This window comes from Sus scrofa, chromosome 6 (assembly GCF_054392235.1).
Source record: "Sus scrofa isolate SSC_HxYL_T2T_F1_AM1 chromosome 6, Sscrofa_HxYL_maternal_Yorkshire_Landrace_v2.0, whole genome shotgun sequence".
NCBI classification, from domain to species: domain Eukaryota; kingdom Metazoa; phylum Chordata; class Mammalia; order Artiodactyla; family Suidae; genus Sus; species Sus scrofa.
In genome coordinates, this window is record NC_139388.1 from 124,971,790 (window position 1) to 124,999,227 (window position 27,438).

The 27,438-nt window shown below is 45.7% G+C and overlaps 1 protein-coding gene and 1 long non-coding RNA gene across 31 annotated transcripts in view; one reads left to right on the forward strand and one right to left on the reverse strand.

Moving 5' to 3' along the window:
• LOC110261197 (uncharacterized) lies at positions 1-27,425 on the reverse strand. The gene is made up of 2 exons (XR_014807884.1): positions 27,161-27,425; positions 1-3,475 (listed from the first exon to the last, which is right to left on the reverse strand). It is a non-coding gene; the product is annotated as an uncharacterized LOC110261197 (long non-coding RNA).
• Positions 1-27,438, forward strand: part of FHOD3 (formin homology 2 domain containing 3) — a 548,282-nt gene that overhangs the window by 443,113 nt on the left and 77,731 nt on the right. For 20 of the 30 annotated variants that reach the window (XR_014807874.1, XR_014807875.1, XR_014807876.1 and 17 more), the window contains 2 exons: positions 2,011-2,225; positions 20,363-20,659. Coding sequence is in view for 27 of the 30 variants with exons in the window: in XM_021096273.2 (XP_020951932.2) it covers positions 2,011-2,225; positions 20,363-20,659 (512 nt within the window). In the remaining 3 variants the exon portion in view is untranslated. The remainder of the gene's footprint in view (positions 1-2,010; positions 2,226-20,362; positions 20,660-27,438) is intronic. The other 10 variants (XM_084964485.1, XM_084964486.1, XM_084964487.1 and 7 more) reach the window with 1 other exon arrangement.

The window sequence follows — 27,438 nt, forward strand, 5'->3', positions numbered from 1 at the left end:
TGCCCCCTGTCCTGTCGCAGGGAGGCTTGGACTCCATGTGGCCATACCTGTGCTCACAAAGTCCTCCCGGACTCTGCATGCCTGGCCTTGACAAACACAGGCGCTTGGAGTTCCCACTGTGCACAGTGGGATCAGTGGCATCTCTACAATGCCAGGATGCAGGTTCTGATGCAGTGGGTTAAAGGATCTGGCATTGCCACAGCTGCGCCTTGGATCTGATCCCTGGCCCAGGAGCTCTATAAGCCACGGGGCAGCAAAAAAAGAAAAAAAAAATGGGCTCTGACTCTTGCCCTCAAGACCACCTTCCACAATTCCTGTCACTTCTACCACCAGGTGGTTTTTCCCTGTTGGTCTGAATTGAGTTCAGAATTATCTTCCTTTTGGTACCTCTCCTACTTTTTGAGAGGTGATGTGGTTGGCAGGGAAAGTCCAGAGTTTCTAAAGCTCTCTTCCTGGGTCTGACTCCATCCTGTAGCCATGAGGCAGACATTTGTAAATGCAGAACCATCCCACGTCTTTTATCGAAGATTCACCATGAAAGTAGGTCCCCTCCCCAAGACAGTAGCTTTGCCCCTGGTGCCCTGGGCTGCAGGTCGACCTATGCAGGTGGGCGGCTGCCCTGCTGGTCTCTCACTGCACCCTTCACCCACTTCCAGGAAAAGAAGAAGGATGCTAATCTTCCTGTTCTCAAAAGTTCTATTATCCGCTTGTTGAAAACAGACATACACGTGAAAAGATGACTAAATATGCCAGGCAGTAAATGTAAAATGCCATCTGAGTTGAGTGGACTACATATCCGACATGCGTTCAGAGGCACGGCTAAGATCACTTCCAGCTGTGGTGGTCAAGGCAGGCCTCCAATGGGGGATGCGCCTGCTAGCCAGTCCTGAGGGCAGACTGGCGGTGAGAAGGGTGAGGACTGCAGACATGGGGAGCCACGCCCCCTAAAGGGTGGATGGAGAAATCCATGCTTTTGAAAGGTTTTACGTGTATGCTTTGCTTTTCTTATCTGGCTGAATTAGGAGAGCCACGTGCAGTGTCTGGGTGGGAGCTACAGTGCACCAGTGCTGGGGGCTTGCCCAAGGAACAAAACTGAGGTAGTGGATCGGGGTGGATATGAGCGAGGGTCTTGGCTAAGGCGTTTCAAGGTTTCGTGGTGGGTAGGAGCGTCGGAAACCTGCTACAGCTGAGTTCATAAATTTATTCCTGAACAAACAATGGTGGGTAAAATTAGCAGACATCTGGAAGAGGCACATATTTCAAAGTTATTTTGGTCTGATCTATAAAGCACACTATGAGGAATATGATTGGTAGCTGGTCTTAATAAACAGTTAGTGGGTTCTGCCTGCCCGAAATGCAAAACAGATGTATCTTTGTTCTTTGAAACTGACTTTGATGAATAAACTATATGTGACGTCAGGTCCAAGCTATTGGATGTCTGGGTCCTGCTCAGAAATATTTTAGAATATAAAAAAACTTTCCATGGTCGACACCGAGAGAACAAAGTGAATTCCAGTCGCATTGCTGTTCGCATTGAAGCAGGTTCAGAAATCCAGAGGCCTTCCTCCAACAACCTTTTGGTATTTGGGGGCATTGTTTCTGTCTGCCGCACCAGGGCATCCTCCCATTTCACAGCTGTGAGCTCTGAGGGCGTGTGGTTTTCAGCTGTCACTGCTGGGGCTTTGCTGATGGTCATTATTGCTGTCGTGCTGGTTTGTACCAATGTTTCCTAAAAGAGCTAAATAGGATTCTGCAGCAGTGATCTAGTATCTGGAGACTGTGATGTTGCCACTTCCCCCAATTTGTTTGCTTATGAATGATGCAGGATTTTTAATCATTAGCATCTTGGCTTTGCTGGGCGTTTTTGGCAGGCAGGCCCTCCAGCCAGCCCTGCGCTGTGCTCTGTGCATCAGGAAACCAGCTCACTCTGCAGGTGTTTCATCCATAAACAAGCATCAGCCACGGGCTCCTCTTTCTTTTTACGGAAACCCTTTGGAATTTAACTTTCAGATACAAATACTTGGAGCAGTTGGCAGCCGAGGCGCATGAGAAGGAACTGAGAAGCCGGAGTGCGAGCCGGGGCAGAGCTGACCTCTCCTTGGACCTGACCTCACCGGCAGCCCCTGCCTCCTCCGCCCCCCTGAGCCATAGCCCTCGGTCTCTAGACTCCCAGGAGGCTCTCACGGTATCATCCGCCTCCCCAGGAACACCTCAGCCTCCCCAAGGTGAGTGCAGGGAGAGGAGAGGGAAACTGATGGGTTAATTAACCTCAGACAGGCTTCTCCTGGGCAGCAGTGACTGTTCCTATGTGCAAACTCATACTGAGAAGCAATTAATGGGAAGCTTCAGGGGGTGACCGCAATCTGAGCTGCCATGGATAAGCCAGGGGTCTACAGAGCCACTTATTAATGCCACATTATTTATAAAGATTGTCGGTGGACGATCATTGAAAAAGGACAATGCCAAAAATAAGGCTGACTTTGATATTTAATCTGAATTCACAGGGCTGTAATTTATGAGTCTCATGTGCATGCTATTTATTGGCTCTGCCCCATAAAGTGACCCCTTTTCAGAGTTCTTACCATAGGAACTGTCAGTCTGGTTTAAGTGAAACTGACGGAGAAGAAAATTAATCAAAGCATGCAGAGAAAAATGTGGATGTAGTGAAAATAGAAGTTGAATATTGAAGAAGAAAAAAATAGAGAATTGGAAAGCCTGGCACGTGGTATGGATGTGGGTGTAGACGTTTGTGTGCTGGCAGGCAGACTTTCCCTGGAGAAAATTTCCCTGTCATCCTAGCATCATTGGGGGTCCGTTTTCTTTCACATTAACCGAGAGGATGGCTCGGGTGCTGGCACCTAGCACTGTGTGTTGAGTAACCCTGCAGCCAGCACTGCTTGGTCTCATCGCGTGTTATGACTTGCAGCTTGATGGAGACTCAGCCAACTGAAGACAACAGAGACACTCAACTTCTAACTCTAGGAAGGTTGACTAAATATGGCGTAAAGTCTAATTTAAACAAGGCAGGACTCCATGACCTCAGCAGAACTGGATGTAACGGGAACAGTCTCATCTGTGCTGTGCTTTGCTGGCTCTCCAAGCCCCAGGGCTCAATCTTCAGGAGCAGGCTGGTTCCACCCCAGTCTCTCATCACATCCAGTTACTCCTGGTCCCTGAGCCATGGAAGAGCGTCCCCGGGCAGATGGTTCAGTCATAGATGAGTAATGTCGGTCTTAAAATATTAAGACTCTGAGAATCAGGAAAACAGACTGCTCTGTAACAGCTCTGTGCTTTCCAAACTCTGCCTGATATCGCTGTTCTATCTAACTGTGGTATTTCCAGAGGCAATAGAACAAATATTCCCCTGCAAAGCTGTGGCATAGCTCTTAATCTTGGGACTTTTAAGTCAAAGAGTTCTATCTTCAGCACTTTGCAGAATGGTTGTCCAAACTCTGAAGTGCAGAATGGCCTTGAGCTGAAAAGGAATTGTCAGTATCTATAAATATTGTTTGACCTCAAGGTTTTTAATCTACTTGATGTGTGCAGCAAAAAGATAGTTCCTCAAGTGTTTTGTCCAGTTACAGTCAAATTTGAGGCCATTCTATCCAATTAAAAAATAGTATTTTAAACTTCAATAAGAACACAGCAAATATTTTGTATTTATGTAACCTGCATTTGGGGAAAATAAAGTCATTTCAGTATGCTTTCAGAAAGACAAATAGCAGAATTCCCATTGTGGCTCAGCCAGTTCAGGACCTCACATTGTCTTTGTGGGGATGCTGGTTCGATCACTGGCCTTGCTCAGCCAGTGGGTTAGGGATCTGGCGTTGCCGCAAGGGGCAGTGTAGATCACAGATGTGGCTTGGATAGTGTGTTGCTGCTGCCATGGCTGTGATGTAGTCCTCAGCTGCAACTCTGATTCAACCCCTAGCCTAGGAATTTCCATATGTTGCAGGTGTGGCCATTAAAAAAGAGAGAGAGAGACAAATAGCAAAAGTCATTTTCCTTCATTTTCCTCCATGGAGACGGGATTATTAGAGACTAAGGAAAAGTTTGCAGTCACACCATAAGTGATGGTCTGCATCAGAAACAGGGATATTGGGCTTGAATTTAGATATAACTACAAATTGATAAAATAACACTGATGCTTGCTTTTCCCTTGAGGGAAGGGGAGAAGCAGTGGCTGTTTTACAGTCTGGGGGTACAGTCCATCATTTGTTAAGTCACTATCATCCAAATCAGTTGGAACCAGTCAGGTACTCGAATATCCTTGTCCTGAAACATAGCTGAATTATACAACTGGCAATTATAAAGAGAGAAGAAGAAATGCTATAAGAGGACACTTTCAAAGAGACCTGCTGAAGCTTGCTTCTGATTTGGAGCTTTTGCCCTTGAGACAGAAACACAAAGGAGGTATGACAGAAAGATTTTTCTCAGCCTGGTTTGTCATCACTCTTGGAAGCATTCTGCTAGGCTCCCACTTAATAGTCTAATCCTTTGAGCAGTTCTCATTTTTAAATGCTCCATGTAAATTTTTGGTGATTCCTAACATTTGGAAGAGTCCAACAGCTGGAGGAAGAATAAAAAAATATAATCACACATCCAGATGTTTGTCCTGCACCAAACACCTGACAAGGGATCCAAATGTGCCAGGGGTTGACTTGCTTTTTCATTCTTTATCCTTGTGGCATCATATGCTAATAATTCATTTCACATTTTTGTCATGTTCACCACCTTCCTTCCAACACTATAATACCTTGTGGCACATCTGAGTAAGTAGGAGAGATGCTATTATTCATATTTTACTGAGGTTCAAGTAGATGGAAGATGGTTTTCAGAGTTGTTGGTATTGCACTGAGAATAAAACCACTGTTTTGACTCCCAGCACAGCCGTTTATCAAGGCATCATGGTACCAGCGTATTTGAGGTGATGTTCCCATGAATGCCACACCATCCACTTGTGACCCTTTCCGACGGATCTGTAAAAACCGTGGCCTACATTTCAGAATTATATTTACAAAAAAGGGAAAACCAAACATTTGTTCCTGAATTATGTATACCTCAGGATTAAAGGTCGTTTTTATGAGTTCTTTTATTAAAACTCCTTACTTGGATTCTGGAGAACTTTTTGGTAGCAGAAGATAGGAAAACATGAAAGACCTCTTTACTTTTTCTCTTACAAAATATATTTATGAAGAGGGAAGGGCTAACGGAAAATTATCAGTTGCACTAGGTGCCATCTCATGAGATCTTTCAAGCAAAAATATTCCCAGCCAAATCCGCTTTAACTTTTGTGTAAATTATGCCCCTACCCACACCTTGAAGGCAGGGTGTGTTTGAATTATTTTTCCACCTGGCCCTCCTGTGCCTCACAGCAGATGTTTATCCCAAGGGTACCTAAACTTAGTGGCGATGGTCTGAATATTTTTTCCCTGTGTGAAACTGTCTGGCCCAAGTGATGAGCAGATGTATACGTGTGTTCTCATTTGCACTGTGCTCTCATTAATGCACCAAATTGAAGTAAACACGGAAGGACCTCTTGCTTCATCCATGGTTTTAATTCAATTTTCCTCATATTCACTGAGCCCTGGTGGCATACATCAGAACATCTATCTAATAAGTTTATTTCCTATTATTTGAGCCTGGAAGCAAAGGAGTTATTCTCAGTCGTTGAGAAAAAGGTTCATGTTTTGGACAAATAAGTGATTCCCCCTATGTAGAAGAAAAGGTTCAATGTTCTTTTTGGGATAGAGTTCTTCTATGTGACTCTTGAGGAAGTTACTCTGAGGATTAAAAAAATAATAATGATAACCAGAGTTCCCGTTGTGGTGCGATGGAAACAAATCTGACTAGTAACCATGAGGTCGTAGGTTTGATCCCTGGCCTCGCTCAGTGGGTTAAGGATCCAGTGTTGCCATGGGCTGTGGTGTAGGTCGCAGATGCAGCTCAGATCCTGCATTGCTGTGGCTGTAGAGTAGGCCGGCAGCTGTAGCTCCGAATGGACCACTGGCCTGGGAACCTCCCTGTGCCGCGGGTGTGGCCCTAAAAAGCAAATAACAGTAATAATAATAACTCCCTATGTACCCATAGTGAAGCAAGGTAACGCATTATGCCAGAGGGTGTCTGGATCTATGTAACCTATCTCATGGAAATAAAGTGGAGAAAACCACCCATCTCAAACCAGGTGTTGAGGGTGGTTCCTGCAGGGCATCCCAGAGTTGAACTGCCTTCTTTAGAGGCTAGAACTGTGTTGTTTCCAGGCTCCCTGGCTCCTATACCTGAAGCTAAATGGAGAGAAGTGACTATTTCCTAATAGAAGAAAGCTGCTCTCAAGAGTTTACAAGGTGTTTTCACTCATTAATGTGGCCCTGAAAGCATAGATAATGGCTAGCCGATTCTTCTTCTTTTCCCTGCATCCTCTATACTTTGCACACTGAAATAACACATTAGAGATGCATTGGAAAATGTTAACACGCTGTATTAATTTTATGTCAAGGAAAAATATATTCAACAGTGATTTTTTTCTACCTGTAGTTGTTTCTTAGATATTTCCAAGTGTCTCATAGTTTGGCCCTGGACATATAAAATATGACTTATATGGCCATGGCCTGTTCACTCACCTGCAGGCATTTACAGAAATTATGGACGTGGTCTACTGATGTTTTTGTGCAGAGCCAAGCATTTAATAAAGATCTCTGGCCAAGAATGAATGTAGCTATAAAGGAAAACAGAAAAGACCTAGCACAGAAGGCTTCATAGGAATAGTTAGCATTGATTGAGTGTTTACTTTATGCCAGGTGCTATTCTGCACATTTTTTGTGTATCAACTCAAAAAAAATTACACAAGGTAAAGTACTGGTAAATATGATAATTCCACTAGCCTCCTGATCTTCCTACCTGGAAACACATGAATAGTCATTCTTCATCATTTTCATTCATCATCATGGCTGTCACCATTGTTACCAGTCATTGATGGAGCATCTTTGTCACCGTTATTGTGTAACATGTTTTCACTCTCCTTCAGATATAGAGACACTCTCGTTACCCAGCTCACATGGCAGAAATCAGAACCACCTGGCATCTGATTTCCAACTGGCACAGTAGCAGTGGAATATTATCAGTCATCAGCCTAATGCATGCTGGTTCCCTTGCATAAAGCTTTTGGACACCTTGAGTCCAGGGCTTCATGAATTGGCAGGAAACTAGATTCCTTGTGGTTCAGGGACTCAGGGCTGCCCCACACCTCCCCTGACTGCTGCCCCTTAATGCCATTTGCTCAGTTAGACAGAATCTCTCAGGAACTCAACCCAAGGCTGCTACACCTGCTGTGGAACTTGGGGGAGAGCTTTTTGCAAATCATTGGATGTTTCTGCCTGGCTATTTCTCTACCTCTGAAAGTAGCAAAAGGCAAAACTTTCCCTGTTTCCTCTTACAGAGTGTGGCAGTGGCCTGCAGTGTGTTTTCTTGCACCATGTTTGAAAACATTAAGTAATCTTGAGTGATTTTGAAGTAGACAAAGTATAAATCTTAAGTACACTGAAGTAAATATAAGGCACAGAATGACTTTGGGAAAGCTGTTAAAGAAGGGTATTATGTGATCAACAAGGTAATTTCATAGATGGCAGTCAGGCCTTAAAGTAGGTGCGGGGTCTGAGACTTCATCCCACTTGTAAGCTTATAAGTTAGCCTGCCATGATCTCATGGATGTTGGCAGAAGACACGAAACTCCTGGGTCAGAAACGAAGGACTTTATTACTCATAGCAATTGTAGTAGCCAAAACATCAGTGTTCATGCCATTTTTCCAAGTCCCTGTGAATTGGCCAAGTAATACCTGCACACATGCCAAGTGGAATCCTGAGTTTAAGAACCCCAAATCTTACACTGGGCAGTAAGCATGTTGTCCCTTGGCCCCAGACGGAGACATGATCTTTATCACAGTGGGCAATAAACCAAACAGTGGTTTGCTCCAGAGAGAGACTCTGTCTCTGTCTTCTAAAGCTATTTGCTATGTGTACATCCTTAGAAAGATGGTCCAGAACAAAGGCCTCTGCTTGCAAGAGCCAGGGAATGTCAAAGACTCATGAGAATTATTTCTAAGCATTGGGTTATAACGGTTCTTAACCAACCTCTGCAATCACATTTGCATCCTAAAATCTGTTTAAGGTAAACAAAAAATTCCAGTTTCCAATAGTCAGTAGCTTGTTTGTGCTGATTTGACCAAAAGCTAGAGCATCAGGAGCTACAAAACCCAGTCTGGAGCAGGCACTGTCCGTATCTGGGGGTGCTACGAGGGAATCTGGAAAGACATCAGTGCCCTTCATTCCAGGTGGAAAGCCTTGGGTTAATGTTTCCAGGGACAGTCTGAAGGCCTCCATGGGTAGTGAGAGTGAACATTCTTTAGTCAGTGTGGTACTTTGAATTTCCAGAGTCAGTGACTCAGAAATAGCAGAGAAGAGTAACTCGCAGGTTTCTTATGGCATCCTTATCTGTGCTCAGGACCTATTCTACTCCTCCACCCCAACTCTTTTTCTCTCCAGCATCCCTGACTCCCCCACACCCCTGCCTTTCCCCCACCCACCCCAATAAGGGATTTGGTCAAAATGATGCAGCACCTGCTGTGTGGCAAGATAATAAGACTTTGGTTTTCCAGTCTCTAAAAGTATGCGTTTTCAAGAGACTACCTGGGTTCAGTGAATCTTTAGAGCCTTCCAAAGCTGGAATATCTTCTGGGGAAGCTACCTTCACCAGATACACTGGGAAGGTCCAGTCACTTTTTGTGGATTTTCTAGATGCAGCCGCTCCGGATCCCTACGTACCCTCTAGGTAATCTCCTGACTCAACGTGTAATTGGGCTTTCATGTCTTCTGCCATCATTGTTTTCTCTCATTTTGTCTCAGCCCTTCTCATTTTGTTTCTGTCGTCTTCCTGACTCTTCTTTTAGATGCCCCCTAAGTGTCAGATTTTTCGCTGTACTCCTTTTCCAGCAACCTTCTCTTTTCATGCCATAACCTCTGGCTGCACCTGTGTACCCCCATCTGTAATTTTTAACTACCTACCAACTGAAAACTGCCAGGTCTGCATCTCCAGCCCTGGCCTTCTCGAGCTCAAGAAACATGTACCCAGCCTCTGAAGACATCACCGTCTGAATGCTTCTTAGTCACTTTTGACTTAACAGGTGCCAGTCACTTTTGACCTAACTTTAGATGGGGCATGTCACTCATCTCTCTCCTATTAAATCCCTCCCACCAAACCTGCTTATACATCCTAGTCCTCATCTGGTTAAGACCATTTCTTTTGGCCTAGAAATTTAAGTTGGAAGCAGGCATGGACCCGTGACTCTTCCCTCACTGCCCACCCATACATCTGTCAATCACTGCATGTTATGTTCTCTTTCCTCTCAAATCAGCCCCCTTCCCTGTGTCCCCGTTGCTAGTGCCTTCATCCCGATCTTAACCGTATCTGCTCTGGACCACTTCAGAAGCTTCTACTACTATATCTCACCTCTTCCAGGTTCTTCTTACAGCCCAACCCCCTCCCCATATCACGGCTATGCCTTGTTTTAAATCCTCTAGTGGCTCTTCATCAACTACAACATGAAGTTAAGGCCTTGCTCAGAACTCAGGAGTCTTGGCTCCCAGTCCTTATGACCGGTCTTGTCATAGGGACTAGGAATCACCTCCATATAGTGTGGTCCGTCAGGACCAAACTGCTTTCCGTAGCTGAAAGACACCCTTTTCTCTCAGCTGTGCCTCTGTGCTTGAGTGCCATCCCATGGGGTGACGGCTGGACTTTTACCCATCTAGTTGACGCATCTTCCCTAAAGCCTCTTTGAGTTCTCTTTTGTGTTTCCCTTCCATCTTGTGTGTACCTGGGATACAGGGCTTGTCTCACTGTGTGTGCAATAAATGGTCCTCTCTCCTCTGTGTGCCCCTCAGAGAAAGGCCCATGCCTCTACTCACCTTTGTTATCTCCCAGTGCTTGGGGAAGAATAAGCATTCAGTGAATGTCTTATGAGCTAATGAGTGAAAAAAGAAAGTAGGTACCTTAATTTACAGAGACAGCTGTTTCCCCAGTACCCAGATATTTATTGCACAGGCCATGGCGGAGGGCGTGTCTTTGACTTTTCTAGGCCACTCTATAAAGACCAGCCTAGTGCAGAAAGGGAACTTCTGCAGAAAGTTGACATAATATATGTGGGCTATTTATCTCTTAGGATCTAAAGCTAAAAGAAAGAAAAGATCCAGAGGATGATTCTTGACAAATTAATAATTAAGATATTTACTCAACTACCTTTTAAAATACCCCTTATTTTAGGTGAATTTTTCTTCATTTCTTTGTGAAAGAATTTGCTGACAAGTGCAAATAAACTAAATGTTCGACTAAGGGGAAAGCCACATCCATTAGTTACAACTAGATGTTAGGAAGGAAGGCTGAACTTTTAAGGATGAGATTTTCAAAGTGGGATTTCTAAGCCTACCCCAGTTGCAGGCCAGCTGGCCCTGCTTAGGCTTGGTCAGACTCTACTGGCAGGGAGAGCTAATATTTTCTTTAGATAAGAATTATGTTGATCTTATAATGTCTCGTGGCTATGTGACCTAAGAGCCCACTCTAACTTAAAAAAAATTTTTTTTGGCCACACCCACTGCGTATGGAAATTCCTGGGCCTGGAATTGAGCCCGCACCATAGGAGCGACCCAAGCCGCTTCAGTGACAATGCCAGATCCTTAACCGGCTGTGCCGCAAGAGAACTCCTAACCTGAAAAAATATTCTAAGAAAGATATTTTTTCACATCTGATTTCCCAGTGCCTAGCACAGTGCCTGGCATGTGGGAGGTCTCAATAAATATTTATGAGATGGATGAGTCTGGGTACTAATCATATTAGAACATCTAATTAGAAGCAGCTACATCCTGCTAAGCCAGACTTAGCCAAAAATCTCAAGTTTGATCAATATGTTTGCTAGCTGTTTTATTCTGTTATTTGTAGAGATACACTACATCCATTTTAAGGTAGTACATCTCTTCTAAAAGTTTTTTGGTTTTTGGTTTTTTTGGTGCCGTACCCAAGGCATATGGAGACTTTTTTGGGCTAGGGGTCTAATTGGAGCTATAGCCACCAGCCTACACCACAGCCACAGCAATGCCAGATCTGAGCTACATCTACAACCTACACCATAGCTCATGGCACTGCTGGATCCTTAACCCACTGAGCAAGGCCTCATCCTCATGGATGCTAGTCAGATTCATTTCCACTGAGCCATGACAGGAACTCTGCACTTTTTGTTTTGATGTCACTGATGTTTCTCTCTGGGACTTGGCAAGAGCTAAGGGTACTGTTGAAGTGCCCTGCCAGTTGGGAATTAGATGTGTCTTCATCCTTCACAAAAGGCTCACCTTCCTATTTGCTTTTGTAAGGAAAGAGGCACATAAATAACCCAGGAGCTTCTCCAGCCCTACTGGACCTGGGAGGACAAACGAATACTGGAAGCTGCCCTGTTTAACATGGAACCAAGATAAGACCCAGCTATCTGGCTTTAGAAGAAGAATTCAAACAAGCTCCAGGGAAATCTTCATAACCAGGGCTTGATGTTTGGGGTCATATGGTTTGAGTTTAAGATATCGATAGGGCAATAAATGATATAGTAATCTTAAATTGCTCTTCATTTTCTGTTTCTAGTGTGAAATAGAATCTATATATTAATCAATATTAGAATAATTGGACCATAAATTGGCTTCTTCTCATGACATTACAGTGGGATTATATCCTTTACATGTTTAACCACATAAATTTAATCAGAAGCACAATCTGAGGGGCAAAAAAGGGGAATGGAAATTAGTGTTTAAATAGTGCTTGTGGAGTTCCCGTCATGGTGCAGTGGAAACGAATCCAACTAGGAATCATGAGGTTGCGCGTTCAGCACTTGGTTTCGCTTAGAGGGTTGGGGATCCGGTGTTGCCATGAGCTGGGGTGTAGGTCACAGACACGACTCAAATCTGGCACTGCTGTGGCTCTGGTGTAGGCCAGCAGCAACAGCTCCTATTGGACCCCTAGCCTGGGAACCTCCATGTGCCATGGGTGCAGCCCTGAAGACAAAAGACAAAAATAAATAAATAAACAAATAAATAAATAAATAAATAGTGCTTGTAATTTCTGCCTATGATACAACTCAGGTGTATGACCCCAGGTGAGCACACTCTGAGGGCCAAGGATCTGTTTTTTTCTTGAGCCATTCCTCCTGTCCTTTGAACTAAATGTGATTTTGAAGTTTAAGGATCTGTATTTGGAGATAACATGGCCCATGACTGTAAGCCTAAGACTTCTTACAGCCTTCCACAGAAGCTCAATGAAACCTGGATTGTCAGAATTCTGAGGGTAGGTGTGGGATCTATAAGGTGGCATCTTATAGAAGGAATTCCACAGGTAATTTGGATCATATGTGGTTTTCATCTTAAGAGGTGGCTTAAGCCTGAATCCATTTAGAAAATCTAGCTTTAATTTTGAGGACAAAGCTGGGCTTAATTTTAAAGGCATGCAGAGTCATTAGACAGATGAATCAGTGTCTTTCAGGTAATATATGTCTCTTAAGGAAGCTGAAATAGGCTGAGTTTGTGCCCAACCTAATGATACTATTCCTGCAGAGCAGCGATTTTCAACCAGGAGTGACCTTTCTTCCCAGGGGACTTTGGTAGCATCTGGAGACATTTTGGGTTATCACAACTGGGAATGAAGTACTCTTGGTCCCTAGAGGGTAAAAGCCAGAAGTGCTGCTGCATAGCCTGTAATGCACATGATAATAGGATCCAGTGCCCCCCACATTAAAGAATTATCTGACCCAAAACTTCCAGAGTACTTCACTCCAGAGCAAATCTGAGTGAACAGCTTAGCAAGAATTGGCCCAACACCAAAGGCAGAATCTAAAGAATTTCCAGAGTGGTGAGCTTTTGCTCTTGGGACCTTTCTCACATTTATGTGATTAAACCGCAAGTTGAAAGTCGATGGCATTCATTAATAGCTCTGAACCGGGGAGGTCCTTGGAATCTGCCGAGTTTGGAGCAACTATTATAGAACTGGCTGGCCCAGCCCTCGGTTTCATAAGACCTGCCCATAAAGCCAAGTCCTGGCAAAGTCATCGAAACACCATCACAGACTGAAATCAATTGAAGCCACCCAAAGACTTATTAAAGTTCAAATCTTTCTACCAGAAGTTTATCTCTTCAAAGAAAAATCGCATGACAGGAGATTCCAACTGGGCACTCTGGACTCAGCTGTCAGGGACATTGATGAAAGCAGTGTGCCCACTGTGTGTTTTGTTTTGTTTTGTTTCAGAAATGGTCGTATCCTTGTCCTTTGTAGCTTAAATCACCCACCGCACAGTGTAACATCGGGATTGACAGCCCAGTCTTTTCAGTCAGGCAGATCCAAGGTCAAATCTCAGCTCTAATAGTCATCAAAGTTCTGCTGGAAGTAGAGGGCCCATGCTTGGGGGTGCCTGAAGGCAGGCCAGGAGAGGACGTTTGCAGAGCTGTGGAGAGGGACTGAGGACCATGAGAGGTCAGGGAAACACTCAGGGACTAGCTGCAGTGGGAAAAGGCCAGTACTGTTTCTGCACTCCCCCTGCCCAGGCCTGGAAAAGCTTAGTGAAGAGCTAGGACTTGATAAGAGCTGTAACCTTGGGAGGGGGCCCTTGGCACAGAAATGCTGGCCTGACACCCTGTGCTAAACTGTGCTTCCCCCACCCCCACCCCCACCCCAGCCCCGTGAAGGGAGCAAGAACATAAGCACTCTAGCCTCTCCTACCTTTGCAGATACCTGCTGGGGGCCAATGCATCTGAGAGTGAGTGGGAGGGACATGCTGTCTGTAGAGGTCGGCCTCCCTGGGTAGAGAGCAGGACCTGTTCTCACGGGTCTAGAAAAGCAGGTTGAGAGTGTCTAGCATGCCATGTAGCCCTGGACAGGTTACTTCATCTCTCTGAACGTCCTTCCTCATTTCTCACATGGGGACATTAATCTTCATATTGTTGGTGTGAGAACTAAATGGGGTGACATGCCTCTGGTTTTTAGGATGGCATGGGTGTGTCAGAGGTACTCTATAGATGGTGACTTTTATTTTACTTGACCTAAGGCCGAGCAGGGCCTGATGTATAGTGAGATTTTGTGGATCACATGAGGAGTTGGTGCTGGGGTTTGAGGGGACAGATAACTAGCTAGTATGGTTGATGTCTGCCCTGACTGACTTGGAACAGGGGCTGAGCTGGCGGAAATCCTCAAGGCCTGCTCTTGCCTTTTCTCTCCCAGTTTTTGTGATCTGCACGAGGGTGTTCCAGTCATTGGACTGGGCACGCTTTTCTATTCTCTCAACAAACTTTCTTAGTTTTCCTTCTTTCCCTGTGGTTCTCACGCTGATGGGTTCCCATCCTGGCTCCCGTAATGTCTATTTGCTTTGGACAGGAATCCTCTTTAGGAGTTCTCACCCTGGCGAAGTGTCTTAAGAATGTGACTGCACAGTCTTGGGAGGCATGGGTTCGATCCCTGGCACAGCACAGTGGGTTAAAGGATCCAGCACTGGTGTAGTTGTGGTAGGTCACAGCTGTGGCTCAAATTGAGTCCCTGGCCCAGGAACTTCCATATGCTACAGGTGTGGCCATGGAAAAAAAAAAAGGGTCCCCTTTAGTGGCCGTGTTCAGGTTCCGGGTCCTTCCTCCAGAATGACAAAAACCAGTTTCCTTATTACTGCTTTTTTTTTTTTTTTGTCTTTTTAGGGCCACATAGGTGGCATATGGAAGTTCTCAGGCTAGGAGTTCTATTGGAGCTACATCTGCTGGCCTATGTGACAGCCACAGTCACGGCCACGCCGGATCCGAGCCATGTCTGTGACCTACACCAACAGCTCATGGCAACACCAGATCTTTAACCCACAGAGTGAGGCCATGGATGGAACCTGAGTCCTCATGGATACTAGTATGGTTCATTGCCACTGAGCCACAAAGGGAACTCCCATCCTTATTACTTTTGAATATACTATGGACCTCTTCCTGTTGGATCATCCACATCCCATACATTATCTTTCTTTGATATAGCTCAATTTCGTTTTTTGTTTTTTTCTTTCTCCTCTCTTATACTTCCCCACCTCCAACCTTAAAATTTAAAGTCCTCGGAATCAGGTCAGTGCAGGTTCTGGCCAAACACATTTTTCTGGCCTTTGCTAAGTGTGTTCTGGCAGTGCCAAGATCTCATCAATCTGTACTCTCAGGATGTGGTCCAGGAAGACGGAGGCCAGCTCTGGACGCCTTTTCCATTGCCAGGCGTTTCCTGCCATGTCCTCATTTCATATCCCAGCTTGCACCTATGACGGGGAGAAGGGCTGCTGGGTACCTGGGCCTGGGCCTTTGCTGTTCCTGCCCAGCCTCGGCATTCCAAAGCCAGGAGGAGACCCTCCCTCACGGAGCGGTCTGAGTTTTGAGGGTTTAGAAGACAGTTCAAGTGCAGTGCCTCAAAGGGATGCTCACACTCTACCTCCTCCGGGAGGCCCTGGCATGGAAAACTTCTTCCCACTGTCCAGCATCTCTGTCACCAGCCCGTGTGTTCTTCCAGGGGTGCTGTTTATTCGCTTTTCTCCTTCTCTTGAGCCCCGCTGACTGGCGTTCACTTCCTTCCCCTCAGTCTCTTTATCTGCAGGTTTTACTTCCTGAATGTTCACCATACACTCGAAGCTCTAGGCCACCTCAACTGTCCCCGTGGGGAGTGTGTTTTGCCTGTGATGTAGGCATAGTCAGGGTCCTCTCAGACCAGGTGAAATGTGGCCTGTCCCTCCCTGAAGCAGCCGTCACTGCCCTTAGTGGGGAGATCCAGGTCCTTAATTCACCGTTCAAGGCCTGTGGCCCCAACCCCTGACTCCGGCCAGTTTTCACTCCTCCTGCATGCGCTGGGCTCCTGGTCTCTGCATGTGCCCTTCCCTTTGCCCAGAGCATTCTCATGTACACTTTCCCCTCCTTAACTCCTTTTTACTGCTTAAATATCATCTTGGCACAGACACATAGGTGCCTTTGCAGGCATTACCAAAACCCCTTGCGGATCCTCCCAGGGCGCCAGGCTTTTGCTCTTAGAATATCCATCCCCTTTATCAGTTTTTGTGATTGTGTCTGGTGGGAGCTGAGGGACTAGGATTTCCCTGGGTCCATTGGTGGTAGGATTTGCTTGCCTTTGCCAGGTAGAGACCATGGGTGACAGATAGGTTCTCTTTAACTCCTCTGTCACCTCCATGACAACGAGAGCTGGGTCCATCTCGTGTGTCAATGTGCCTCTCCCCAAGGATGCCGTTGCTGAGTGTCAATGAGCAGTGGCGAGCCGTTTTCATCCATCGGTACTGATGAGTTATCTTAGCTCCCTTGAGGACTTTTCCCGTGGACTCACATGGTCCTTCTGTGTCCTGGGAACTCACCGAGAGTAGGTGATACTTTTCCCAGGTCTGCCCAGACAGCGGCTGGTGTGGCTTGGGCCAGCCACTCAAAAGGAATGCTTGTGGGGGCGGGGAGGGGCTGTTGGTGACTGAGGTCCTGAGGAAAGGGGAAGGGAAAGGGGAGCAGAAGTGTTCTGGAATTCAGTGTGTAGTCTCAGGGGCTTCTTAGGTGTCCGTGACAATTTGGTGAACAGGTACTGGTCCAGGACCACACTGGTGAGCAGAAGGCAGAGTCTTGGCTCCCAGGGAACTTTCACCTTTGTTGTTCCTGCATCTGATTAATACACCTGGAGGAGGGCTCAGTCGTGGGTCCCTTCCAAGGACTTCCCATCCCCTGTTACCCAGTGCCCTCACTTGGGTGCCCAGCCACATACCACTGTGACCCCCATGGATGGGATTTTATGTCCTGTGTCACCAGCCAAGCACTGAGCCTTCTGAAAGCAGAGGGGTGTATCACATCCTTGGCCCCTGTGTCGCCTGATGTGTTCATCAGGTGTCGGGAATGCACAGCCATGTGTGTTGGCTCTCTGTGTCACCTCCACGCTCTATCTTGGGTGGTTTGGCTTGACTTGAATGTGTGTGGATATTACTTCATTCATTGTTGGAATGGCTTCACCCTTCATAGATTTGCAGTGAGGTCCTGTGAACCCTGAGCCTGCCTGCTGATCAGGTGGTAGCTGTGGAGGTGACATCCTTTCCAGCAGGTAGAGAGAGAGAAACCACCCCAGCAGTCAGATCCCACCTATAAATGTCTGGCTCCAGGAAGTAAGGGCCAAGTGGAAGGGCACTGTTCATTCCCAAGTGTGGGTGGCTTTCTAGAGCTTGAATGTCCATTCCCTCACAGGTCCCTGCAGCCCCCAGCTACTCAGAGGCCAGAGTCGCTGTGTAAATGGAAGGAAATACAACAGCAGAGTGCATGTAGGCTGGAGTCACACAGCCATCAAATTGTGGATCCTTCCTGCTTTGTCTCCTGGTCTCCTGGGGATGGGAAGTAGACACAGGCTTATGGTAACCAACTGTACCCGTCTCCCTGTCAATGATAAAGCCACACGGAGGCACCCTTGCCAGTTTTCACCATATGCTCACCAATTAAAACTTAAACGCACGCCACATGCTGGGCTGTTGGAAACACATTGTCGTTTTGATGTGGCTATTCTGAAGGAAATGTGTACAAGAACATATGCTTTCTGTCAACCAACTGATGACACTGCTGTTGCTGAAACGATGTGTTTGCAGCGCTGCTGAAATGCATGGGGCTACATGTCTCTTTGCTAAATACCCTATCATCAAATGAAATAGAAATTACCACACAAAATCCTGCAACAGCAAACGGAATTTTTCTCAAAGCGACGTTCACTCTTTTCCCTGTCCCCAGTCCAGTTTCTGCTTTTAAGGAAAAATGCCTGACACTCCCATTCTTGGGCACATAGGTTCACAGTCCTGTGCCCTTTGATTTCCTCCTGTGACTGCCAGCCAGGGTGTCTCAACCTGGAGACCTTGCTCCCCTGTCACCAGTTCCCAAACCACACCTTTTGGGGACACCTAGCAGGGACACCCAGCAGACAGTAGAGGGCCTTTGCTGTCCCACCTGCTCTTCCTCCAGTCTCCGCTGGAAGCAGGTTCCTGTACTGCTCGTGAGGCCCCAGTAGAAGATGTACGTGTCATCAAGCTGGCAAAGGGAGAGTCCTGGTCCTCTATACCCATTTCCTACCTGAAGGGCACTGGGGGGATTCCCATGGAGAAGAATTTCTTCCCTGCGGTGGTGGGAAGTTACGCAGGACATAAGCAGAGGCTGGCATTTCCTCTTCTCCCCTGCCTCCCTCCCTCCCCACTTCTCTGACTCACTCTCTTAGGAAGGCAGCCTGAGAGTGGATGAGGACTGGGGGTTTTGGACCCAGTGAGTCCTGGACCCAGTGAGTCCTGGCAGAATGACTTCTTACTGGGACACGGAGGGCACCCGGGCCTCCTGCCCACTGAGGTCTGAGCTTTGCTCTTCCATAGCAATGCCACTGTCTGGTCTGCTGGGGAGCTTGCTCTCAGTACCCCATGGCCACCCATGTGAGCTGGCAGGACGCTTCCAGAGAGAGAGATCCCCCCAAGTCTGCCTGTTTTTATGGGATCTGGGCAGGGTCCTTAATAGTTTCTGCCATGGGCAGCTCCTGCATGAATCTCTGTATTTCTTTGAGAGCAGCGTGTGCCTAGGGCTGGAGCACTCGGACTTAGGGTCGAGGGTTGGGAGAAGGTGCTGCCAGGATGCTAGCAATGTGTTTCTCCCAGCCCCTGAGGGTCAGAACCTCAAGAGTGACTTGTCCTCCTCTGGCCTTCACAGCTGACATTTTTTTTTTTTGTAGTATTTCTAATCATTTTGGTAACCATAGCTCACAGCTGCAAGAATTGTTTGGCAAAAACATGCATAAAGCAGACTGTGCCCTTTCCTTGCTCCCTAGGGAGTGACACCCATGGAGCAGAGCCTGAGCAGCAAATATCCTGTCCTTTCTTTCTTTTGTGTGTGTGTGTGTGTGTGTGTGTGTGTGTGTGTGGCACCTGCAGCATATTGAAGTTCCCAGGCTAGGGATCCAATTGGAGGTGCAATTCCCAGCTACACCACAGCCACAGCAACCCCAGATCTGAGCCACATCCGTGACTTATACCACGGCTCACAGCAAGGCTGGATCCTTAACCCACTGAGCGAGGCCAGAGGTCGAACCTGCTCTGTATTGGGTTCGTAACCCACTAAGCCACAGCGGGAACTCCACAAATCTCCAGCTTTGGTAGGTTTACAAAGAGTTCTGTGTCTATTTGAGGGATTTTTCTAAATAACTTTCAAACTTTATGGACTAACTTCACATTATAAGCAAACATAGTTCAAGCAAAGGGTGACAAGCCTCACTAGTTTAGCCACTGATAAAACACTGGGCTGCTCTTTGCTTATCTGCTTCATTCATACAGATTTCTTTTTCCTCTTTCCCTGAAGAGGCAAAAGGATCATGTATTCGTTTACTGTTGCTGCGTAACAAGCTACCTCAAACAGCTATTTAGAACAGCACTGTGTTTATCATCTCATGGTTTCCGTAGGTCAGAAGTGCAGCATGGCTAACTGGATTCTGGACAGAGGAGGGGGAGAAGGGAGGTGGTTATCACAAGGCCACAGTCAAGGTTGTGACTGGGTGGGCTCTTATCAGGAGACCCTGGGAAGAATCCACCTCCAGGTTCATTCGGGTTGATGGCAGAAGTCAGCTTCTTGTGCTTGCAGGACCGAGGTCCCTCTCTGTTCCTTGACTGAACACCTATGGAGTCATTCTCAGCTTCTAGAGGCCACACACTCCTTGTCACATGGGCCCCTCTGTCTTTACAGCCAGACAGATATATTAGATACTTCTTGTGCTTCTAATCTCTCTGACATCCTTTTCTGGTGCTGATCAGAAAACATTGTTTTACTCTACTGTATAAGATAGATGATTTAATAAGAACCTACTGTGTAACACAGGAAAATCTACTCAAAGGCTTGTGATAGCCTATAAGGGGAAGAGAATGGATTTATGTGTATGAGCGAATCACTTTGCTGTACACCTGAAACTAATGCAACATTGCAAACTAACCATACTCCAATAAAATTAAATTTAAAAAAAGAAAACACTTGCTGTTTTAGATGAGGCCCACCTGGGTCATCTCCATATCTTAAGGTCCAGTGGTTGGAAATGTGAATACCAGTTGCACAGCCCCTTCCCAGCAGTGTCTCAATCTGTGTTTGATTGAACAACCAGGGGACAGGAATCTTGGCCAATTTAGAATTCTGCCTGCATGTGAGAGCACAGAGAAATCAGCCTCATGTCTGTTCTCACCCTTGCTCAATGCTTCCAAGGAAGTCCTGTTGTGATGAAAATCTCCACTCTTGTCTCCATCAGTGAGCACCGGGGATCCTGAGCCCCACCCAGGGGCAGAACCGGAAGCAGAGGCAGAGGTAGGGCAGGTGACCGATGAGGCCAGGGGGGAAGTAGCCTCCGCCCGCACGGGAGCGGAGAGCGAGGTGGAGCAGGCCCTGGAGCGGGACCGGGAAGAGCAAGCCTCCCTGAGCGAGAAGGAGAAGCAGAATGAAGCGGTGAACGAGAGGGACAACTGCTCAGCCTCCAGCATCTCATCCTCCAGCAGCACGTTGGAGAGGGAGGACAAGGAGGACAAGCTCTCCCGGGACAGGGGTACCGGTAAGGAAGCCCCTTTTCTTAGTGAGCACGTTGCAGGGGACCTGGGGTGGGGGACCTGGCTCACTGGCCTCTGAGCTGACCTGCAGGCTCAGCTCACTCACCAGACTGTCCCCCGGTGTGTGGCTAGAGGTGGAGAATGGGGCCACACTCAGCCAGCCAGCAGCTTATAGCCCCACAGAAGAGGCCCCCCATATTCTGCTGTGTGGCTGCACCATCAATTCTACAGCTGAGAAAAGGGCCTGATAATAAGGGCGACAAGGGACTTTTCATGAGGAATAAGCCCCAGAAGACAAATTCCCCATTTCCTTCTAATGAACTGTTAATAGTTAGTGGGCTTTTTTTTTTTTATGATTTAAATTTGGAGATGTGTCATGTTGTTATCTGCTCCCTTGAAAGAGTTTTTTCAGTGAAATGTGTTAAATTATTATGACTGAACATTTCAGACCAGAACAAATTTTGTTAAAATGAGTGATTTGAGGAGTTCCTATTTTGGCTCAGAAGGTTAAGGCCCAGACGTTGTCTCTGTGAGGATGTGGGTTCAATCCCCAGCTTAGCTCAGTGGATTAAGGATCTGGTGGTTGCTGCAAGCTCCGGCATAGGTCGCCGATGTGCCTCAGATCTGGTGTTGCTGTGGCCGTGACATAGGCTATAGCTGTGGCTCCAGTTAGACCCCTAGCCTGGGAACTTCATATGTCATAGTTGCAGCTGTAAAAAGAAAAGAAACAAACAAACAAAAAAAAAAACAAAGTAAATCATATGAGTACTTCCAAAAGGTGGCCATTCACAGTGTGCTGAGGTCAATTTGATGTGCACGACCAGAATGTCATAATTTAGATAGTTTTCTACAGTTCACTCAGGATTGTTCTTCTCTTTGATATAAATTCATGCTTTTTCTTGCAGAATTATGCCTTTATGCTGTTTTATCCGACATTCATTCCATTTCACCTCTTTCATGGTGACGTTATGATTAGGGACCAAACGGAATCTTAGTCCTCCCTAGGAGCTCTGGGAGGGTGCCACAGAGGACTTCAGAACTTGTAAACGATTCAGATAATCATTTGAATTATGATTCAGTGGGCCATCATGGAGTTGGTTTTCCTACCCGTGACTTGGGTGCTGTCAGGGTAGCAGGAAGCCTTCTCTCTTGACGAACACCCCTCACCAGTGGAGGCAAGTTTTATGGGCCAGCCTTTATTAAGCTTCATAGTGACACAGAGTCATGTTGCCTACATCTTAAGCCCAAGGGGCAGCATGAAAACCCCACAAAGACCTGCAAATTGGTGGCATGAGCCATGCATGGCTTATTAGTTCACACATTAAGGATACATTGTATCTGAAGCCCAGACAAATGAAAGAAGACTGAATAAATAAATGAATGAGTGAAGCCACAATGTCTCTAAGGCAACTTGTCAGGCAGTGGATTAGTCTATAAACGATTAATATTTGAATTTTCACAGTTGTATTATTGGATTTTATTCTATAGATCTCTGCCTGGTCACTGCGATGCATTAAAAAGGGCATGAAAGACCTTGTTTACATCCTAGGATTTTTTTTTTTTTTTTTTGGTTTTTTTAGGGCAGTACCTGCAGCATGTGGAGTTTCCCAGGCTAGGGCTCAAATCAGAGCTGAAGGCACTGGCCTACACCACAGCAACAGCAACTTGGGATCCAAGCTTCGTCTGTGACTTACACCACAGCTAACAGCAACATGGGTTCCTTAAACCACTGAGCGAGGCCAGGAATCAGACTTGCGTCCTCATGGATATAAGTTGGGTTCGTTAACTGCTGAGCCATGACGGGACTTCACATCTTGGAAATTATTGCCCTGAAAATCATGTGTCTGTTTGGCTGAAGATATGTATGAAAAGGATTACATATATTGATACTTAATTTCTTTCAAAGTCACATTAGAGTTAGACTCTCAGATTTTACTTGTTGTTATTCACATTTAATGTAATTATGGGCATAGTACATGGTAAGGCTGCTTGATTAGTTTGGCCTTAACTCCTGGTTTATTTATTATGAATAGCTTTAAAAACTATTCATCATAACTAGACTTAGCAGGCCTAAAACATATCAACAAGTTAGATTAGGAAAAATAAGCCAGGGAGCAGGACTTTCTTGGATCAGATGGCCCAATATTCTTCCAAATAAGGACAACTTTCCAAAAATGGAAACTCTGCTCCCAGTGAAGAACCATCAACTTCCTACCAAAAGCTGGAGGTGTCCAATAATTAGAGCTTTGCAGTGACTTTTGCCTTTAGTCTGGTGCTGTTAAGAGATGTGACCATGTTTATTTGTTGTAGCTTATCAGTTCCTAAAAAATTCCACTGCTCACAGGCAGCAGCCCTAGAGTCAGGAAAGCTTTGTCATCATAGTCTGCACTTCTCAGAATGTTCTGTTACATCACAAAGGCAATCAAAATGACTCCCAGGCATTCTTGTCATGATTCAGCGGTAGCAAACCCAACTAGTATCCATGAGGATGCGGGTTTGATCCCTGGCCTCGCACAGTGGGTTAAGGATCCAGCGTTGCCATGAGCTGTGGTATAGGTCGCAGATCAGGCTCAGATCCCATTTTGCTGTGGCTGTGGTGCAGGCTGGCAGCTCCAATTCAACCCCTAGCCTGGGAACTTCCATATGCTGCAGATGCAGCCCTAATAAGAAGAAGAAAAAAAGTGATTCCCAGTCTTATTTCTAACAGTTATACCTGTTCCTCAAAAATGAATTTGTAGGGCCTGAAAGAGACTCAACTCATTTCAAATGTGTGGTTTTATTTTTTGTTTGTTTTGTGTGTTCCACTCATGGGCATTAGTGTGAAGGGCCTCGTCGTAGCATTCATCGCACTTTGTTGTAGTTACTCTCTCTATATATACAACTGCCCTTTGTCTCTACTTGCACATAAGCATTGTGAGGATGAGGATGTCTGTCTGGTTCATTGTGAGTCCTCATGTCCTGGCTGGGTGCCCAGGAGATAGTAGGGGCTCACAAAACCACTGGTGAATAAGTGAATGAAAAGGTGTCTGGCTAAGGTGGAGAAGCCTTGTTGCTCCCAGGTCTTCCCTCTTACCACTGAAATATCAACACCTTGAACATTATAGGATGACCAATCAGAGGAGGACTCTGAAAGGAGGAAAGAAGAAGGCAGACAGCCTAGGAATCTTTGGACTTGAATGACATGGAAGTGAAGCTTCACACAAAGTCTCTTAGTCAAAGGATTGGGCAAAGAATTGCCTAACTGAACCGAAAATCTTTGGGGCTATTAATAAATGCTCTATTCTAGACAAGCTCTAATGGAGAATTTGTCTCTTTTCTAGACAAGCTCACTGTCCCACCTCATCCTCCAAACAAGTGGCTTCACTGACGCCAAAGAGGAGGTATCCTTCTCTATACCCTCACCCCATGGAAACAGGAGTGACAGTGGTGTCCCTTCCCCCCAACCCTGTGTTGTCAGCAGGACTCAGAAGGGAATCAATCTTTCTCTCCCCTGCCCAGTAGAAGTAGGTAGTACTTGACTTGCCCTATGAGACAACGTCGGGCTAATGGGAGAACTCATAGGCTATCCCCTGCAGGGGAGAAGAAGTAGATCCCAGTTTCCCCAACAGGGGGCTGTCGGTGGGGTCCTGTGGAGATCTGAGCCTTCACCACCACTCAGTAGGAAGGAAGCTTAAAGAGGAGTGGGGAGAGGACTAATAGCAATCTCTTATCCCCATGACCACCCTCCTTCTCCCTGACGACAGGGTGCGCCCAGCAGGGAGCTGAGCCTCCGTCCTCAGCCAGCATAAACCAGGTAGAATGATGTGGTTGGAAGTGAGACTATACTACCTTCGGCTCCCCCCAACCCAGAATCTGTGGGGACTGGTGAGAAGCTGCGGCTTTACCTCACTTGGAGGCAGTGAGCCAATGTGAGTCAGCATTTGTTCCACTTTCGCTGGGAAGATGGCTGTGGGGGTCCAGGGGATGTCTCACCTCCACCCACCCATCAGGGAGTGTGAGCCAGCCCTCTTCCTGGGTGGTGATAGTAAGATCCGGCAGGGAGCCAAACATCTCCTGGCACCAAGACCTGCAAGCTGCCCCTGAAAAGGGTGACAACCTCCTTAAAGAGAAGATTAAATAAGAGCCAATAAGCCTATCAAATAAGATGCAACATATCCAGGATGCCATCAAAAATCACTCATCATGTCAAGAAGTGGGCAGTCACATCTTGAATAGGAAAAGACAGTCAAGAGATGCCAACTCTGAGATGAGCCAGAGGCTGGGATTTTCTGTCAAAGATTTTAAAGCAGTCATCATAATAACGCTCCAGTGAACAGTGACCAGCCCTTAGGAAATGTATGAAAAGAATATCTTGGCAAAGAAATATGAGATATTTTAAAAGAACCAAAGGGAAATTATGGAACTGGAAAATACAACTGAAATAAGATACTTGACATGCTTTGTAGTTGATTGGCAACAACAGAGGAAATAAACAATATACTTGAAAACAGATCAGAAGAAGGAGTTCCCCTCATGGCTCAGCAGTAATGAACCCGATTAGTAGCCATGAAGACGTGGGTTCGATCCCTGGCTTCACTTAGCAAATTAAGGATCCAGCATTGCCATGAGCTGTGGGGTAGGTCGCAGACGTGGCTCGGATCTGGTGTTGCTGTGGCTGTGGTGTAGGCCAGCGGCTACAGCTCTGATTCAGCCTCTGACCTGGGAACTTCCATATGCTGTGGGTGTGGCCCTGGAAAAAAAAAAAAAAAAAAAAGATCAGAAGACATTACCAAATCTGAATAGCAGAGGAAAAGTATATTGAAAAACTGAACAGGGACCCATGGGACTCTGTCAACAGAACTAACATTCATTTCATCAGAGTCTGAGGAGGAGAGAGAGAGAGGGCAGTGCTGAGAAAAATATTAGAAGAAATAATGGCTGAAAATTTCCCAAGTTTGGCAAAAAGCATAAATCTACAGGCTGAAGAAGCTGCACAAATCCTAAGAAGAATAATGCAAAGAAATCTGCACTGAGACAAATGATAATCAAACTTCTGAAAACTAAAAACTGAAAAGAAAAAAAAATCCTGGGAGACAGTAGAAAAAAAACGACATGGTATAGAGAAACACCAGTTCAAATGACGGCACATTTCTCACCTGAACCACACAAGTCAGCAGGAAGAGTCATAGCATTTATAAAGTGCTAAAAAGTAGAACTGTCAGCCGTGAATTATAAATACAGCAAAAGTAGCCTTTAAGAGTGAAGGGGAGATAATGACATCCTCAGTTAAAGACAAACTAAGAGACTGTGTCACTAGCTGATCTAGCCTTAAAGCAGAGCTAAGGAAAGTTCTTTGAATAGACAGGAAAATATGACACAAGAAGGCTTAGGATTCCAGAAAGAAAGAACAAAAGAATGGGTAAAAATAGGGGTAATTTTTTTTTAATTATCTATTTCCTCATGCATTTCTTTTTGTTTTTTGGCTGTGCCCTCAGCATACAGATGTTCCTGGGCCAGGGATTGAATCTGCGCCATAACAGTGACCTGAGCCACAGCAGTGACAGCACTGGATCCTTAACCCCTTAGGCCACCAGGAAACTCCTCCTCATGTGTTTTTTAAATCATATCTCATGATGGAAGAAAAAAATTTTATTTAATATGTAATGTTCATTGTATGTCGCAGCATATGGAGGTTCCCAGGCTAGGGGTCTAATCGCAGCTGTAGCTACCAGCCTACGCCAGAGCCACGGCAACGCGGGATCTGAGCCGAGTCTGCAACCTACACCACAGCTCACGGCAACGCCGGATCATTAACCCACTGAGCAAGGGCAGGGATGGAACCCGCAACCTCATGGTTCCTAGTTGGATTCGTTAACCACTGCGCCACAACGGGATCTCCAAGACAATTATATTTTTTTAAGGTAGGATAGTCAAGGGATCTAAATGGAAATCAGGTTTCTCCCCTTCAAAGGAGTCAAACATCAATACTAATAGACGAAGTTAATGTGTATATTGTAAACCCAGAGCAACCGCTAAGAACATTGATGGAAGCAGGGTATTCAAAAACACCATAAAGAAATTGCATTGAAGTTCTAAAAAATGTTCAAGTTACCCACCCAAGACCAAGAAAGAAGAAACTGAAACAAAAAGAACCAAAACATGTAAAATGGCAGACTTAAGCCCAAAGATATTAAGAATTTATTTTTTAAGAATTATTTTAAATTAAAAGATAGAGGTTTTCAGAGTGGATTAAAAACACAACCCAACTACAGTGCTGTCTATTCAAAACTCATTTAAAAGATAATGGTATAGGCAGATGGGAAATTAAAAGTTGGGAAAAGATATCATGGCAGCATTAATCAGAGAAAAGGAGGAATGGCTATACGAATCTCAGATAAGGTAGACTTCAGACCAAAGGAAATGAATAGGGACAGAGAAGCACCCTACGTAACAATTAAAAAAAAAAAGAAAGAAAAAACTAAATGAATGAAGAAAATAAATGAGAAATCCAGCATTTAAAATATTACCTGATTATGCTGTTTTCCCGGATGCCAAGATAAGAAATTGCCAACATTTCCCAATAAATGGAGAGAGTGAGGCAGTCTGTTGAGAGAGATTCAGGCACTTTATCAGCCACAGCCTCCTGGCATCAAAGCAGTCTCCCTATTTACAGGACTGTCTCACCAGCTGGAGAGATTTTTTTCCATTGTGTCCTCAAATGCCACCTTCCTCTCTTTGATGATGGTTATTGCCCGTGTGTGTGTGTGTGTGTGTGTGTGTGTGTGTGTGTCCTGCAAGAGGGCTC